The sequence below is a fragment of the Centroberyx gerrardi genome, chromosome 14 (assembly GCF_048128805.1).
Source record: "Centroberyx gerrardi isolate f3 chromosome 14, fCenGer3.hap1.cur.20231027, whole genome shotgun sequence".
Classification (NCBI taxonomy): Eukaryota; Metazoa; Chordata; class Actinopteri; order Beryciformes; family Berycidae; genus Centroberyx; species Centroberyx gerrardi.
In genome coordinates, this window is record NC_136010.1 from 20826515 (window position 1) to 20842299 (window position 15785).

General features: G+C 40.8%; 2 protein-coding genes across 2 annotated transcripts; both read right to left on the reverse strand.

Annotated features, from left to right (window-relative positions):
* Positions 1–3384: 3384 nt before the first annotated feature.
* Positions 3385–6156, reverse strand: cdaa (cytidine deaminase a). The gene is made up of 4 exons (XM_071903298.2): positions 5961–6156; positions 4502–4613; positions 3759–3816; positions 3385–3528 (listed from the first exon to the last, which is right to left on the reverse strand). The coding sequence occupies exons 1-4, from the start codon at positions 6154–6156 to the stop codon at positions 3385–3387; spliced, it is 510 nt and encodes a 169-aa protein (XP_071759399.1).
* Positions 6157–6587: 431 nt separating this feature from the next.
* LOC139914872 (trypsin-3) lies at positions 6588–10245 on the reverse strand. Its single transcript, XM_071903295.2, has 6 exons — positions 10214–10245; positions 9773–9842; positions 8740–8893; positions 8237–8375; positions 7799–8053; positions 6588–7609 (listed from the first exon to the last, which is right to left on the reverse strand). The coding sequence occupies exons 2-6, from the start codon at positions 9825–9827 to the stop codon at positions 7454–7456; spliced, it is 759 nt and encodes a 252-aa protein (XP_071759396.1). The 5' UTR covers positions 9828–9842; positions 10214–10245; the 3' UTR covers positions 6588–7453.
* Between the last annotated feature and the right edge of the window lie 5540 nt (positions 10246–15785).

A 15785-nucleotide genomic window follows, 5' to 3' on the forward strand; every position in this document is an offset into this window, starting at 1 on the left:
CAGAGAGAGAGAGAGAGAGAGAGAGAGAGAGTGAGCGAGAGCGAGAGAGAGCGCGACACACACAGAGAGAGAGAGAGAGAGAGCGAGAGAGAGAGAGAGAGAGAGAGAGAGAGAGAGTGAGAGTGAGTTTGGATCTCTTCCCAAGTCCTCTCTCCCTAACATTTTTGCAAATGTATTGTCTTTTTCAGACACCTGGTAGAACTGCCAGACCGGTGAAGCCATTTTTGCGGCGCGTAGAGAAATTGTCTCGCGTGTTTTGCGTCATCTGATCGGCGCTTCTGATCGGCCTTTATAGAGACCACCGATCAAACTATTTAGAACGAATATCGGCCGATAACGATCGGTGGCCGATCGATCGGAGCACTCTTAGTCAAAAGAGACCACCTACCTGCTCAAGATCGTCCAGCGAGTTGAACTGACGCTGGATCGAGCTCACACGCCCATACACAACTGGAATCTAAAAATATACAATGTTCTAGTTAGCTACTCTATCCTGAATACAGTGAATAGCACAGACAGAAAGAAAGACAGACAGAAAGACAAATAGACAGACATTTCAGACGTAGGCCAGCTAGATGAGAGTAAAGGAGTGCTGGTACCTTGAGTCTCCAGGGATGGTTGTGGGCATGGATGCGTCTGCGGAAAAAACAGCTGGTTTTCACTCCAGAGTTGAGCAGGTGACTTGGCAGCCGACCATGAGTGTGCATAATGTATTTTATCTGGAGACACAAAATAAAGTCTCATCACATATCAAGACTTGGGCCCTGACAGAGGGTGCAATTTCACTGAGTTCCGTAGTAAAATGGAAATTCTAGAAACAAATGAAACCGCATCGGAGATTTTATGACAGAATACAGGATTAAAAGACATCTTAAAATTGACTTTTTAAGTGCAACACTGACCATGTTATACTCGCAGTCCCCACGGTAGAGCGCATGGCCGAGGAACAGCTCGGCGGCCACGCAGCCCAGAGACCACACGTCGATGGCCTCCGTGAACGGAAGCCCCAACATGATCTCTGGAGACCTGGGAGAAGAGGAACAGGAACACATTACATTGGCTGTAAAAACTAGAACCAGAGCTCTGCCACGCTGTCAGTTACTCACCTGTACCACAGGGTCTGGACGCACAACCCCACCATCGCTTCTGAGGACTTGAGGGCTATGCCAAAGTCAATTATTTTGACCTTCAGAGGCTGCTGGTGACGGTCCACCATCATTATATTTTCAGGTTTCAGGTCTGCATGGATTATTCCTATGCTCCTGAGATGGTGTAGAGCTGTGGCCATCTGAAGTCATGAAAAAACAATTTCATCAGAAGGTCAACTATATTGCATTATTGTCATTTTAGAATTGTTTACAATGATAGTCATTGTAGTAGTCCCCCTTCATCCATGTATTTAGCATTAATACTGCAGACAATTCTTCCCTGAACAGTCATTATGAAATATTTGTATATTATATTACAAAACTCTAGTGTCTCTAAACCAACAAGCCACCAAACCATTCCCTCTAACTTTTGATGGCTGACTTTTGAATTTTCCAAATATTTTATCTTGTGGATGGAGCCAAACTGCAACATTTACTGCAAGTAGTCAGTGCAAAAGTGCTTATAATAGTTATATGTGTATAAATACAGTATGTTGGCATCACGATAGCAAAGAAGAAAGTTCAAAATACCTGGTGCAGAATGGGACGAATCTCTTTCAGGGGAAGAGACTGGAAAGCTCGCTGCTCCATGAATTCATACAGAATCATATCCAGCATCTCAAACTCCAGACAGATGTGTCCGTTGTGGATGAAGGAGTCATACCATCTCACAAAATTACACCTGTCTGGGTCCAAAGCCTTCAGCTTTCTGAGGATGGCCTCCTGGGTTATATATGAGATAATTAGGGAGGGATCTGATGTAAATACACAGTGTTTTTTTTAAGCGTCTTATAACTGAAATTTTGATAAACACAATTTCTGCTTCACCTCTTCCTCTGCCTGAGACATTAATTCCAGGTTTTGCCTGATGATCTTAACAGCAACCATTTGATTGGTGTCTGCCTTCAGGCACTTGGCGACCTTTCCGAATGTGCCCTCCCCCAGGAAGGCCTGCACCAAGTAGTTAGAGGTCCCGGACGAGATCAAGCCTCCTCTGATGACCTGGAAATCCTGGGCTGGGAGACTAAAAGAGGACTCCCCAGCCATGGGAGAACAGCCAACCTGCTGCTGGGAGCTCATATCTTATGCATAGTATATATTTCATTGCTTGTGTTAGACAATGAGTGAAAAATATTGAAAATACCTGTTCGAAACTTACCTTAAAAAATACCACCCCTTCCAAAAATACTAAAACTAGATGTGAAACATTTGTTTAACACTTTTTTGGTCACTGCATAATTCAATTTGTGTTATTTCATAGTTTTGGTGTCTTTACTATTATCCTAAAATGTGAAAAATAGTAAAAATAAAGAAAAATGTGTGTGTCCAAACCTCTGACTGGTAGTGTATTTGTGCTAGAATATAGAAATAAATGAACAAAATAAGCTTACCACATCAGCTTACCATGCAAGTCACTTGCTGTCACCTGATATCAGTGATGTTGTCCAACCAATTTCAGTGAATATTAGAAATTCAGAAGAAGAAGCATATGTTCAGGTTGTTCAGAATTGCAGAATTCTGCAATTTTGGCAGAATTACCTATTTGACCTCACAGCAAGCTGCAATGCTTGGACCCCTAAAGATAGATATTTGGCTAGAAGAGAAGCTCTGACACAAACTCACATACATACATTTAATTTACTAGCCTTTTTATTTAACATACATGAACGGTTCTGGTCTGACTGACACGCATAGCTGGGCATCACAAAAATTCAGCAATGTCCCTCACTTCACACACAATGATATTATCGACTAAATGTTACTGGATGTTAACATCTCTGATATTATTAGCAGTCTGTTGTAAATATCACATCCACTATTATAAATGGAAAGGAAATACACTTTTTATGTTATTTGTAAATTAGTTCTGCACGTGTTTTAAATCATTACAATTTCTATATACATAAGAGATGACTAAAGAGGCCAAACAAGTACATATCCATGTCCTTTTGTCTGAGGTTTCCTATCTTAGAAGGTTTTTGTTGGATATGATTTTGCACAGAGCTGGACAACTGTCTATACTGTAGGTGGGGTGTGTGAGCAGTGAAACCTCGAATTGGAAAAGTCATTCCTATAACATCCTTTCACTGACCTAGCTTCAAATGAATGAAATAACAGTGAATTTATTCCTCATTTTGCTGGGAACCCCCTTACGGACCCCACTTTGGGAAAACACTGCTGTAGGCTGTATGTAATAGCCATATGGGCTTTTATCAGTTCCTTTTTGGAAAGTCTGTCATGTTGACCCATTCTGTGTGTTGGAAACTCTCTTTTTCTTCAGGTCATCAGGACTAAATGACACTGGAAGCAGTTCTTCTACCGTCATGTCGATGTAGGATCCATCCGGCTTGGACAAGAAGACAGACCACTGATCACCGAACTGAATGGGGAGAGGTGAGTTTTGATCAGGGCAAAACCCAGAGTTTCAACAGGCTATGGCATATGCATAGTGTCTGTGTACTTATAAGAGGGTTTTGTTATTTCTACCAGTATTTCTGATGGAACGTGGAGGGAATAAATCAATGCCTTTATAAACAGTAACACACTTGTTGGGAGCAGTATAATTAATAGAGTTGTTTTTATGCTGAATAAACCGTAGACATACATTACCTCTCTCATAAACTGTCGGCAGCCACCACAAGGAGAGATGAACTCATCCTCCAGGTCACTGCAGAAAGTCATACTATTTAATGGCATAGTGTGCTCTCTCACTTATTAAGTAGCAACAAACTATAATGTCACCTGTGTCACAGTACTGTAGCCATCCTTGTCAAAAGTTATATGAGAAAACCCACATGTGAATTCAAAGCACATGTGGTTTTCATACACGCTTAAGAAAGATGTGTCATTTTAACACATCTGTGTGTCTTCTTTGGGACTACACACACTTGTGTTACTTTTCAACACAGGATATGTTAATAACGACACGTTGTGTTACAATGTATTGTCATGTATTTCTACTGTGAATTGTCTCTTCACATGTGCAACAAACATTTACATACCTAACGACATGTGAAAATGTGAAAAAAAAAGTTCACATGTGGAAAAAACACTTCATCTAGAAATTGAAATTTTCACATCTGAAGTAAGTTTCTACATGTCACTTTTTTGTAAGGGAATTTTTTCTACAACAGTCCATTCCATACAGATGCTTTAACAAACAAATCTGTTCCCTCAGTAACAGTGCAGTTGTTTAAATAGCAAGAAGCCTTTTACTCAGTGTCTCAGTTATATTGTGGACTAAATCCTATGGAGGAAAAAATGAATCAATAGTTGTCTAGACACACTGATCAGCGAATATTTACCTCAACTTAAAGGTATGCAGGAAAGAGGTCATGAATAAAGTAGGCTACCTGGCGATGGCTATAGCCTTAAAACTCCTGTGTCCTTCAGACACAGCCTTGGTTATAGCTGTCCTCTCTGCACAGACACCAACGTTGTAGCATGCATTCTCCACATTGCAACCTGTTGAAAAATAGAAAAGAGGTTATTTTTAAGAGTTCAAGGAATAGTCATCATAACGGGCCTCTTCTTAAACTTAACTTAAATTGCAGTACCAATTTACAAGGGCTGCTTCTGGCTCAGTGACAATGATTGGTCAAGGTGTTTCACACTGCCTGTAATCAATGAGGTACAGTTGTTTGCTTGTTCATATAGTAGATTTGTTTGAGTCCTTGGTGACTTCACAAAAATTCACATATTCTGAAATATGCTCTTTAAATGACTAAGAGCTGTGATCAGTGCTCATTCAAGCTTAGGCTGAAGCCTGCACAAATCTTAACAGTTGTAGTCAGAGATGGGGAATCGAGTCACAATTTTAACTGCTTGAGACTTGACTTGATGCATGGAGAGAAGACTTGAGACTTGACTTGAGTTGGGTTCTGGGTGACTTGGGACTTGACTTTGACTTGTACTTTGATTGTATGGAATGATTGAATTTATTGTAGTTGAAACTGATTATAGAAATCAAACTCATGATGCTCTTACCAAGTTTCTATCCTATTAAAACCATACAGCATTGAAAAATCTTAGATATTTTGTTTTCTTTAAGATATTAAATTGATACTGGACTCTTAATTTGTTCTGACTTGACTTGCTATTCTACATTTAGACTTGAGACTTGACATTAATGACATGGATTTGACTTGAACTTGATTTAGTAATCTACATTTAGACTTGGGACTTGACTTGAGACTTGTGCCTCAAGACTTGAGACTGACTTGACACCTCTGGTTGTAGTAACAGCCAGCCAAATCAGCATGTTAGTCTGTGTCGTTTATCACAACTAACGTACATCAGCAACAGAAACATTTTTGCACACAATTTCCTGTTTTCCACAAAATAAACCAGTTCAGTCAGAGACACTTACGTCAAAGGAGTTTGGACCATTTATAGCACAAATGGTTATACAGTTGTATTTGGCGGAAAAGGCTCTGCTCTTGAGGATGCTCCCCAAATGAATCCAAGCAGCATGTGAGAGATTCTGCGCAATAAACCCCCCAAGGCATAGTAGACATATCATTAATAATATGAAAATCAACATAAAACCAGACATAATTCGGAGATAGCTTGCACAAGCATCCTGTGAACAGAGAATAGCAGGAGGAGGTCGGGGTGGTGGAGGGAGTTTGCATCGACTTGGGTCAACAGCAGCAGTGGCATGAATGATCAGCGGTGTGAGCTGTCAGATTATAAAGACCGCCTCATTGACTTGTTTGAATGTGATTGGTGCAGCAATGTGTCAGCATGATAGAAGTATCATTTTGTTACGCATAACAATTTGAAAATGCACGATCAGAAATGATACTGTACCTGTGAAGACTGTTCCATCGTGTGCCATAAGGGCCGCTCCTACTCTGAACTTGCTGTAAGGACAGTAGGCAAACTCTTTGGCCTTCTGGGATTTGTGAATGAGAGGTTTGATCCAGTTGTCCGCCTCAGTGGGGAGTCTACTGGCTTCTGCGACTGCTTCAGTCACCCAGCGCTCACCGCTCTCCAGGTTTGCCATATCAGCTATTTTAGTTCAGTGTTAGTGGGTCTCTTTGTTGGTGTTTTAAGGAGAGTGAGAGACAGAAGGAGAGAGAGAGAGAGAGCGGGAAGAGAGAGAGTGAAAGGATAGCGAACAATTGGGCTTTTCAGGAGGCACTGGGATTGCTGGTTGGTGCCTGTCCCCGCAGCTGTGTCACACGTGGTCTGGATGGGACGGCCCGAAGCTCTTTAGGGTAAGTGTAGCGTATGTAATGAGATGTTGCTGTTTCAAAGTGTAAGAAGCGCATTCATTGGCTCATGCTGCTCTTGTGATGGCAGGGGCAGAGATCGTGACAAACAGATAGCCGCCAACATAAGAAAAACAATTAATCTTTATTGTCGCCATGAATGTTCCAATGGTATTTAATTAATGAAGACAGAATAATTGATTCGTTCAATGCTTGCGGCAAGATTAAAACATGTATCACTAATCACATTTTTTACATTAGTCATATAAAGATCCAATTCTTTGGTGTGATGTCCTTAAATTGACCTCTGACAGAACATGTGCCAATACTACTATGATTTCTGTAAAGGCCTCATTAGCATCTTAAGTAAGGCATTTTTGTTTCCTAAACTGGAGACATAGTTCATCCCATAGTTACCAATTCTGGCCAACAAGCTACTTCTTATCATTGCTTTTCCGCTTCAACTTTGCAGTCTCATTCCTTTAATCAAGTCTAATGTGCTGCTCAGATTTAGGTGTTAAACACTGGGACAAATAAAAGTGGGTTTAAAAAACGATATACTATATAATAATATTAATAATAATAATCATAATAATAATATATCTTTGTAGCACTGTCCCTATCAGAGTTACAAACTGTTTGTCAACAACAGAACAAATATTAATTGTTATGAGGCAATGAACAGTTTGAATTATTAACATATTAACATATTTCCAGAAACCCAGATGGCTGGTAACACTGGCTTCTTATAGCCTTCCTTGACAGTTTTAGAAATCACAGTTAAACTATACAGTAGATACAATTAACATCATAACATTTAGCATTGTACAGAAAACAGACAGAAAGCAATTAATAATGAAGTCGAGCAGGTTGAGTGATGCTGCTGGCTCTGTTGGGACCTGTGCAGCAGTTCAGAAATCACCTTGGACTACCGTACACATGAGAAACTAACATTTGCAAGACGACACAGAAGACAAAAAGAAATTGAACGAGCTGGCTGAGTACAAGTTTAGAAAAGTAGCGTGTTTTCAGTAGCGACCTAAAAGAATCAATCCAGAAGCCCCTCTCTGCCGGGGTGCCGCTGACTGTTTAGGATCTGTCATTGCTGATAACCCAGTTGATCCACCTGGAGTACTGCCTCACTTTGGTGTAGACCCCAGGGAAGTATGGGTTGGCACAGCTGATACCCCATGAGACGATGCCCTCGAAGTAGCCATTGCAGATGAGGGGACCACCTGAGTCGCCCTGTGGAACGCCAAGACAAAGGACAGCTGATGAACAAACGAGGCCCTTTGGTGCTTCTGTGAGATTCTCGCTATCCCTGCGTTGAATGTTATTGCACACTGCTATTTATTGTATCTCACAGAATTTTTCATCTCACTGAATGTCTGTTGTTTTCACTTTCCATCATACATTTAAGTGCTCTTTTTGTACCTGGCAGGAGTCTTTGCCTCCGAACCGGGAGCCGGCACACAGCATGTTCGAAGTGATCCTGCCCCAGTAGTAGTAGTAGCAGTAGGGGATGATCTGCACGTCCACGGCGCGTAGCACAGGCGAGAGGACGTAACTGTAGATCTGCGTCACACCCCAGCCGCTCACTGTGCAGGTGTCATGCCTGAGCTGAGGGGTGTTTTCATCAGGCAGCTGGACCGGCTGGACGTAGGCATTGAGCGTTGCTGGCTCACTCAGCTGTGACACAAACCAAAGTTACGGGCCACAGCTACGAGATGCTGACCAAGCAATCTACTGTGTGTGTGTGTGTGTGTTTGTGTGTAACAGGGTTTGCGGAAGTCTATGTACCATATCTGCCATTAAAAGCTGCTGTAATGCGACTATCCAATATTCGCCGTAGATCTTTCTCTATTGGCTTACCTTGATGAGCATGATATCGTTGTTGAACGACTTGTAGTTATAGTTGTGGACAAATATCTTGGAGACATTGAAGACCTGCTCAAAACCCTCTTCTACGGACAGGTTGTGTTCACTCAACACCACCTTCATCAGACTGCTCCTGAGGGCCAAAACGGACACAGTCAGATAAGGAGCCTCAGAATTTAACCTCTAACTATAAGAAATACCAAAATGTCACAAAAAACACACTCTGATCATGGCAATAGTCTGCGGTCTCTTATGCCTAAGAAATTTCTTACAAAGGTATTATACGACTACTGTACACAATGCAGCTTGCAATTTTGAAAGCCGAAATGTATCTCTTTCTCTCACTTTCACTCACTTTCTCTCTCTTGAACACACACACGGACACACACACACTCACAGAACTTAGAATGGAAGTCCTTGCCTTGAGTATTTCCCTATCGTCAGATGGCTTTACTGGAACTCTACCATGTCTGGTTGTAGTCAGTGTCAGTACTTACGGTCTCCAGCAGTGGGCGGCAGACACCACCCACTGAGGGTGGACCAGGGTCCCTCCACAGTAGTGTTGCCTGGTCTCATACTGCAGGGATGCTTGATATTTGATGGAGTACGGCGCAACCTCTTGGCCCCCGATAATCCTCTGTGCAGATGTGTCTGTAGACAGTAGTGAGGATAGGCTACGTGTCAGGCGTTTGGACTGCTCCTTGTTTTATATGAGCTCTTTTGGTTTAGGCTACAGAAATTTATCACCCAAATTTTCTGTGAGCTGCATAAGAGGAAAATAGAAACTAAAAATCAAATCAAACTCACTTCAAATGTGTCCTAACTGGCTCTAAAGACCACGCCGCCCAAGCTAAACCTGCTGTATCATGTTGCGTGTCCCACTCTCCTACAATGCATACATGTCTGTTTTCTCTCTCATGTAGGTCACATGCTCTGTGAAAGACCCTTTTAACATGTTTTCATATCCTGTAACATACTGCACACAATGGAGTTGGTCTGTAAAAACGTTTCTGAGGCAAATCCTGAGCCAGTCCTCTGGTCCGTGGTGAATGTGGGAAAGATTCAGGTTACATAATCACTGGCACAATATATATATATATTTACGGTATATATATACTCACAATTTTCCCTTGCTTTAGTGACATTTGATTTTCATTAATAATTTAGTATTTCATAGTTGTGACATGGCACCGTGCAACAGTGTGACAACTCGTAACTTTGTTATCCAGTCAGTGAAAGTTGTGATTTCATAACAATAAATGTTGTATTATATCTTGTGTTGTATTAAAATCTCATATGTACGTCGCTTTGGATAAAAGCGTCTGCCAAATGGGAAATTGAAACTATAATTGTAATTGTAAATGCAAAAATAATCTATAATGAATTCAGGATTATTCTGTCATAGACTGTTCTCTAACATCCTTAGTTTTTTTTTTCTTTTTCTCAGCAATCTATACCTAATCTATGAATTCATAGCTTCCAGTAAGGACTGAGGAATAATAGTGCCTTTAGGGCGATTGAGGAACTTACCTGTTACTGAGAAAGCCAAAAGTAGCAGCACAGTAGACCTTACCAGCTGAACCATTTTCTTATTTTTCACCTGTAATGAGGAAACATGAATTACAGCAGTTTATACAGATTTATAGCTTGCCAAAGTAATTCACTGCTCAGATGATCCTGACAGCATCCCATTATCTTTGTGTGACATGGAAGACGAAGTCATCCTAATGCATGAGATGTCTCAGCTATTTAACGCTGACACCTAGGTATCTTACAGTTATCAATGTTATTCTTTAACGATTTTCTACTAATCAAGATGACAAAAAGTTTACAATCTACTTGTTTTAGTAAGTGCAATGTTATAACAATAGCTCAATCCTATTACTGGGTGATAACAGTCCAGCAGTGTACAAAGAGAATTACTTATTACAAATTAGGGTTATCAATTATTAAATGAAGATTGCTACTCACCAGTGTCAGCCCACACACAGCCACCTTCAGGGTATCTCCAACTGGTGGGGCCAAGACTCTCCTGATTCCTTTTATAATGTAACTGTATCTTTGTCTAATTCTTTTGTTTACACTGTCTCTCGGTTCTGTAGTGGGGCTATCCCACAGCAGAACAATGACACTGACCTAGTACATGACAAAGCTGTGGTCTCATCTTGTATTATGTGCATTTCTAGGCTTTAGTTTTCTGCTTGCACCTTGGGAAATGAAGGTAACTGGAAATTGAACACCTCTACATAGTCACCATCACCAAGATTTGGACAGAATAAGGGTCCACGGCTTTGTTGTCACGATGAAACTGGGATCGGACTGAACTGTTCTGAGGTGAATTTCTTGAGGAAGTAGTGATAGAAAATAGGCAATGGCACGGTCTATGTTTTTTTTTTTGCTTTATGGAACTGGAAATCTTACATAATCCACAGCAAGAGGCCAACAGCAATTCACTTCAGTTTTGTGGTTCACCTTACATTTACATACGTTTCCCATTTGAGAATGTGGATTATTCAAAGTTGTGTCACAATTACAAAAAATCAGCACAGAGCATTCTTAATGCTGCTACCAGCAGCTACAATTTGAAAGTTGATGATTTTGGTGACAAATCCAAAAATGATCTTCCCTGAACGGAAGATACGCCACTCCCTATCCACTCTCATCCATTGTTTCTTAAAAATTGGGTGATTACAAAGCACAAACAAGCTCTAAAATGACCGGGCTACATGGCTAAAATCATGTTTTGTGACTCTACAGCATTTCCCTTTTAATTTTCTCAAGGTTCTGGAATGAGCTGAGTGCAAATCCCATTATTCACATGACCACTTGTTTCTCAATTTTATATCTAGATTTTTTTTTTAAAAACCTAGCTTCTGTAGCGGTGTGGCTGAACAGTGCTGACTGGCCATGCCAGGAGAATGAGTTTCAACACACGTACGTGCGTACGTGTGTTGAAAAATAGGATAAGAAGATAAAACACAATTGTTTCAAAAATTATGATATCAAATGAATTCAACAAATTTATACATTTTACAAACACATTCCTTACAGAAATAAGAGAATATAGACCGATAATGGCTTCAAATTGCAATGGTTTGTTATTTTGTCCTCCATTGACCCCTATTCATTTTGCACGTTTTCTCTGGCCATCTGAGTGGTGAATCTTCTGTTCAGGGAAGATAATCTTTGACAAATCAAGAGGTGACGTGAAACTGTCATTATGCAAACTGAATAATTGAACTAGAATAAACTTGTGTAAGGAGGCAAATTATTTTTCCCACGGCACACGACGTGTAGCCTGGTAAGACCATCCTGATCACGTGACCTCACATTCTGTTTCGCTCCACGGATCAGTCTGGACTTCCAGCCGCCCACATCGATTTCCTGAAATTACAATGTAACCGGGCCAATCAGGGACTGCGTTGTAGTTGATGACGTAACCGGGCCAATCAGGGACTGCGTCGTAGTTGATGACGTGAAATACAGGCCGCCGCTGTCAAAACAGTAATGGCGTCTCCCGAAGCAACGAGTGTTAACGTTAACGTTTGTAGAGTAAACACAGCCATAAGTGCAGTTATTGCAGAAATAGACTCAATAACAACAATTAAACAAGAACAAGAGTATGCACTAGCGGAGTTTCTCGGCGGAAAAGACGTTTTCGCCGTTCTTCCGACTGGATTTGAATTTGGATTCGCTGATTGGCTGAAGGAGTTTGTCTGTCAAGGCAAGTACTCCCGCCCACTGAAATCAATGTGGGCGGCTAGAAGTCCAGACTGATCTGTGGAGCGAAACAGAATGTGAGGTCACGTGATCAGGATGGTCTTACCAGGCTACACGACGTGTTCATCAGGAGCCAAATTCAGATCAGTCAGTCCATCAGCTTTCTCACTTCATACTGAGTGGTGCTTGTTGCTAAGTGTGTGTTGCTAAGCTTTGCAACTGCAGTGGCTAATCTTTTCAGGACCAAAAACAAATTCTGGCAAATATTTTAGTTAGGGTTAGGGTTAGATTGGCTAGATTGAGCTAGCAAAGCAGTTTTGTGTTACAGGTGTGGAATTTATTAAGTTTGCCCAATGCTAACAACATATTTTGGCTAACAGGCTACCATGTTGTGATACTGAATGACGGCTAACCTACAGGAGCGTTAACAGTAGAGTGGATCTATTCTACTGTACGATAACTTGTCTTTACTCCCTGGTTATCCTGATTATTCCAGGACTGCACACCTAGGCTCCATGGGACTGTAAAGCATCTGTACTTCTCTGTGTATTTGTTTGCCTACAGACAAGTAGAGTGACTCAGTCTGTTTATGTTTTTTTCTATTTGTTTACCATGCTGTTTGTTAATAAATAAATAAAAAGTAAAAAAAAAAAAAAAAAAAAAGTAGAGTGAGTCAGTCCTCTTCCTGGTTTGGTTGAAGCCCCTCCTTTGTGCCGTAAGTCAGTCCTGCACATTTCGCAGGATATCGTACCCGGGGAGACGTAGAACAAACACAAACAGAGCAACACAAAGAGTAAACCAATCTTGTGCCGTGATCTCTTTTTTTGGTGTCATGGTCTCATTATAGCCATTATACTACGCTATCAAAATGAATTTGAGAATGATATATTGAGGTAAATATTCCACATGTAGGGGCTTTAATTTCAGCTCGTATTTAATTCTCACTATTACATCACAGATCACACCATGTTACAACATGCGGAGATGTTGGCCAATAGCCTACTGTATGTCTACCAGTACAGAACAGAAAACCACATCCATAAATACTGATGACCAAAGTGAAACATACACTGAATGTACAAAATATTAGGGACACTTATTCTTTTCATCAGGTACACTGATTAGGTTAATCCAGGTAAAAGCCATTATCCCTTATTGATTACCCTTATTAAATCTCTACCAGTCACAAAGGAGGAGATGTAGATAAAGAGAAGCAGACGAGTTAGAGAAGCATTTTTATATTATGAGACAATTGAAATGTGGATTGTACAAAAGGGGCTGCAACTCAGTATCAGGACAACGTTCCTAATGTTTTGTACATTCGGTGTACTCTCTAACTATACATCCTATGCTTTCCATCTCCACCTTGGTGTCTTTTTACATTGTGTTTGAGGCTGAAAAAAAGGCTAGAATATGTTGACGTGGCTTGAGGACAGGTTTAGGTCAAGTCTATCAGCTTGTCTGTATGCATTTGTGTCAAAGGGCTTGTTAACAGTAATAGATTCAGGTCACTTTGATGTCTTTCTGTCTGTGAAAGAAGAAGCAGCTAGTGTCACATTACTTGACTTCTCACGGTCACACAAATAGGTTACACTGTTGTTCACTTCTACTGTAGCCTACCTACTATACCTACGCCATGGTTCTACTGTACTGCAGCCCCTGTATTTGTTATGCAAAGTTATTACAATACCTCACTGAGTTGTCACACTGTTTGTTGGCTAGAGATATGTATGATATGATATATATAGAGATAAAGATATATGGCTTCAAAATTCAACAGTGGAATGCATTATTCATTGATTTACAAAAATTCAGAGACTGAGGAAATTAGATAAGGTATAACCATGCAGGAGATGAGATTATAACTAGAGGACAGGATAATAAAATAATACTGTGATTAAACTTCATGGACATCTTACTGTTAGGTCATGCTTATTATATGACAAAAGTTATGTGACATAATTACGCATTACATTGTTTTTATTAAACTGCATTATTAAATTGGTCAACACATTTTTTTTTAGCATAAATTGGTTCTGTGGACAGGGAGAATAATTTACTATTTGCTTTAATTGGTTTCACATCAAAGGACTAATATTAGGCAGAGTATTTTGGCCTCTATGTTTGTATGTAAAGTGTAATGAACAAGGTGAATGGTTAGAATGGTTTGTTTTCTGGTAATAGCCTGATACTGGGGGGGGGAATAACATTTACTAAATAAATGGAAATCATTTTGCATATTGTTAATTGTGGCATGTTTCAGTTTTGGGGGAAAATCAGGTTTTCTAACTGTAGGTTTGTAACCAAAGCGCTCCGCCAGGAAGAAACTGAATCAGTAGGTTAATGCTGATGGTCAGCAGTATTGTTGGAGAATGGCAGTGATGATGATCGCTTTGTGCCACCTTAGTCCGAAGAGTGTAAACCAAGATTATCCTAGGGTGTTCATGTCTCCTTTCCAGTGAAGCATTTGTGTTACAGAATCATGAATTATTTCTTGTGACTTCAAAAATGTTTTTCTAATGTCTATAAATTTCTGGTATTGGTGTTGATAGTGTAGGTCATTCACAATGAAACAACACAGAATAGACTACTTGTATGCCTCAAGTATATTTCAGGGTATTGAAATATGAGTGAGTTTAGCCCATGATAATCTTCGTCAAGTATTAGAGAGGTAACAAATCAAGTACTTCAGATGGAAGAGATGAATGCCTTCTCCTGGTGTATTTTAAGCCTCCTCTATGAGGCCAGCCCCAAAAGTATTCACATCAGGCTTTTATCTGCAGAGGTCCCACTTTAAAAAACACAAGGAAAGCTTCTATTTTTAATCAGCCTTGAATCTCCCAGTAAATCAATGTTTTGGAGACACAGAGGAGAGTTCAGGGGTCAGAGCGCTGAGGTGCCTGATATACATCGACTTTTGATTCCAGTGCCAGACAGAGGAATGTGAGAGCAGGGGAGGCGGCGGCCATGTGCAGTGATGACAGCACGGGGACTGAGGAGCGGGTCATGTGGAAAAAAGGCAGTGGTCAGCACCCGGGGGATGAGAGAGCTACAGAGAGATGAGCTCCAGAGAGATGAGCTAGCTCGCGGTATCAGGCACAGAGAGGGCCATTAGCCAGCTGAGGTCAGGAAGTCCACAGAGGGATGGTGGCACTGATGAGACCTGCCAGAGCCGTGCTCCATTTTTAATGACGCCCGGCCTTAGAATAGATGCGGAGCACCAATGGCCCGGCCGGGTCTGATACAAACGCATTAATACTTTCTGCTGAAATCAATGAGGGGAGACGGTACCATGATAAAGAGCTGCAGAGACCGTTTCCATATCTTTTCTTTTTCATTTAGTGTGACAGCGGCCCATTTATTACACATTAGGTGCTTTGATCCTAAAGCGTTCACCAGGTGATCCATGTCAGATATTGGGCATACCTGGCAGGAATAGTATATCAAAGTGGTCGCACAGTTATGCAATAAAACTCTACACGAGGAAGTCTTGGAGTATACAGTTTGATGACATTACAGTAAACACAGAGTATCGCTCACCTTTTACGTGACAGTGAATGGGCCAACAATAGCCTGGATTATTATTTGAACAATGAAAGTACAGTAAAGCCTAACAAGGTCAAGAAAGAGGTGAGGCAAGGGGGCGTGCTGTGCAAGCTTCAATTATATATTGTTCTAGTACGAGAAGGTGACCATGGAAACGGAAATTGGAACTATAAGAAACCCGAGAGTGCTGGTGAGATGCCTTCCATTTAAGATTAGACTACTGTAGCACACAGGTAAAGTCTCTCTCCGTGTAGACTGCTCTCCCCATTGTCTCACC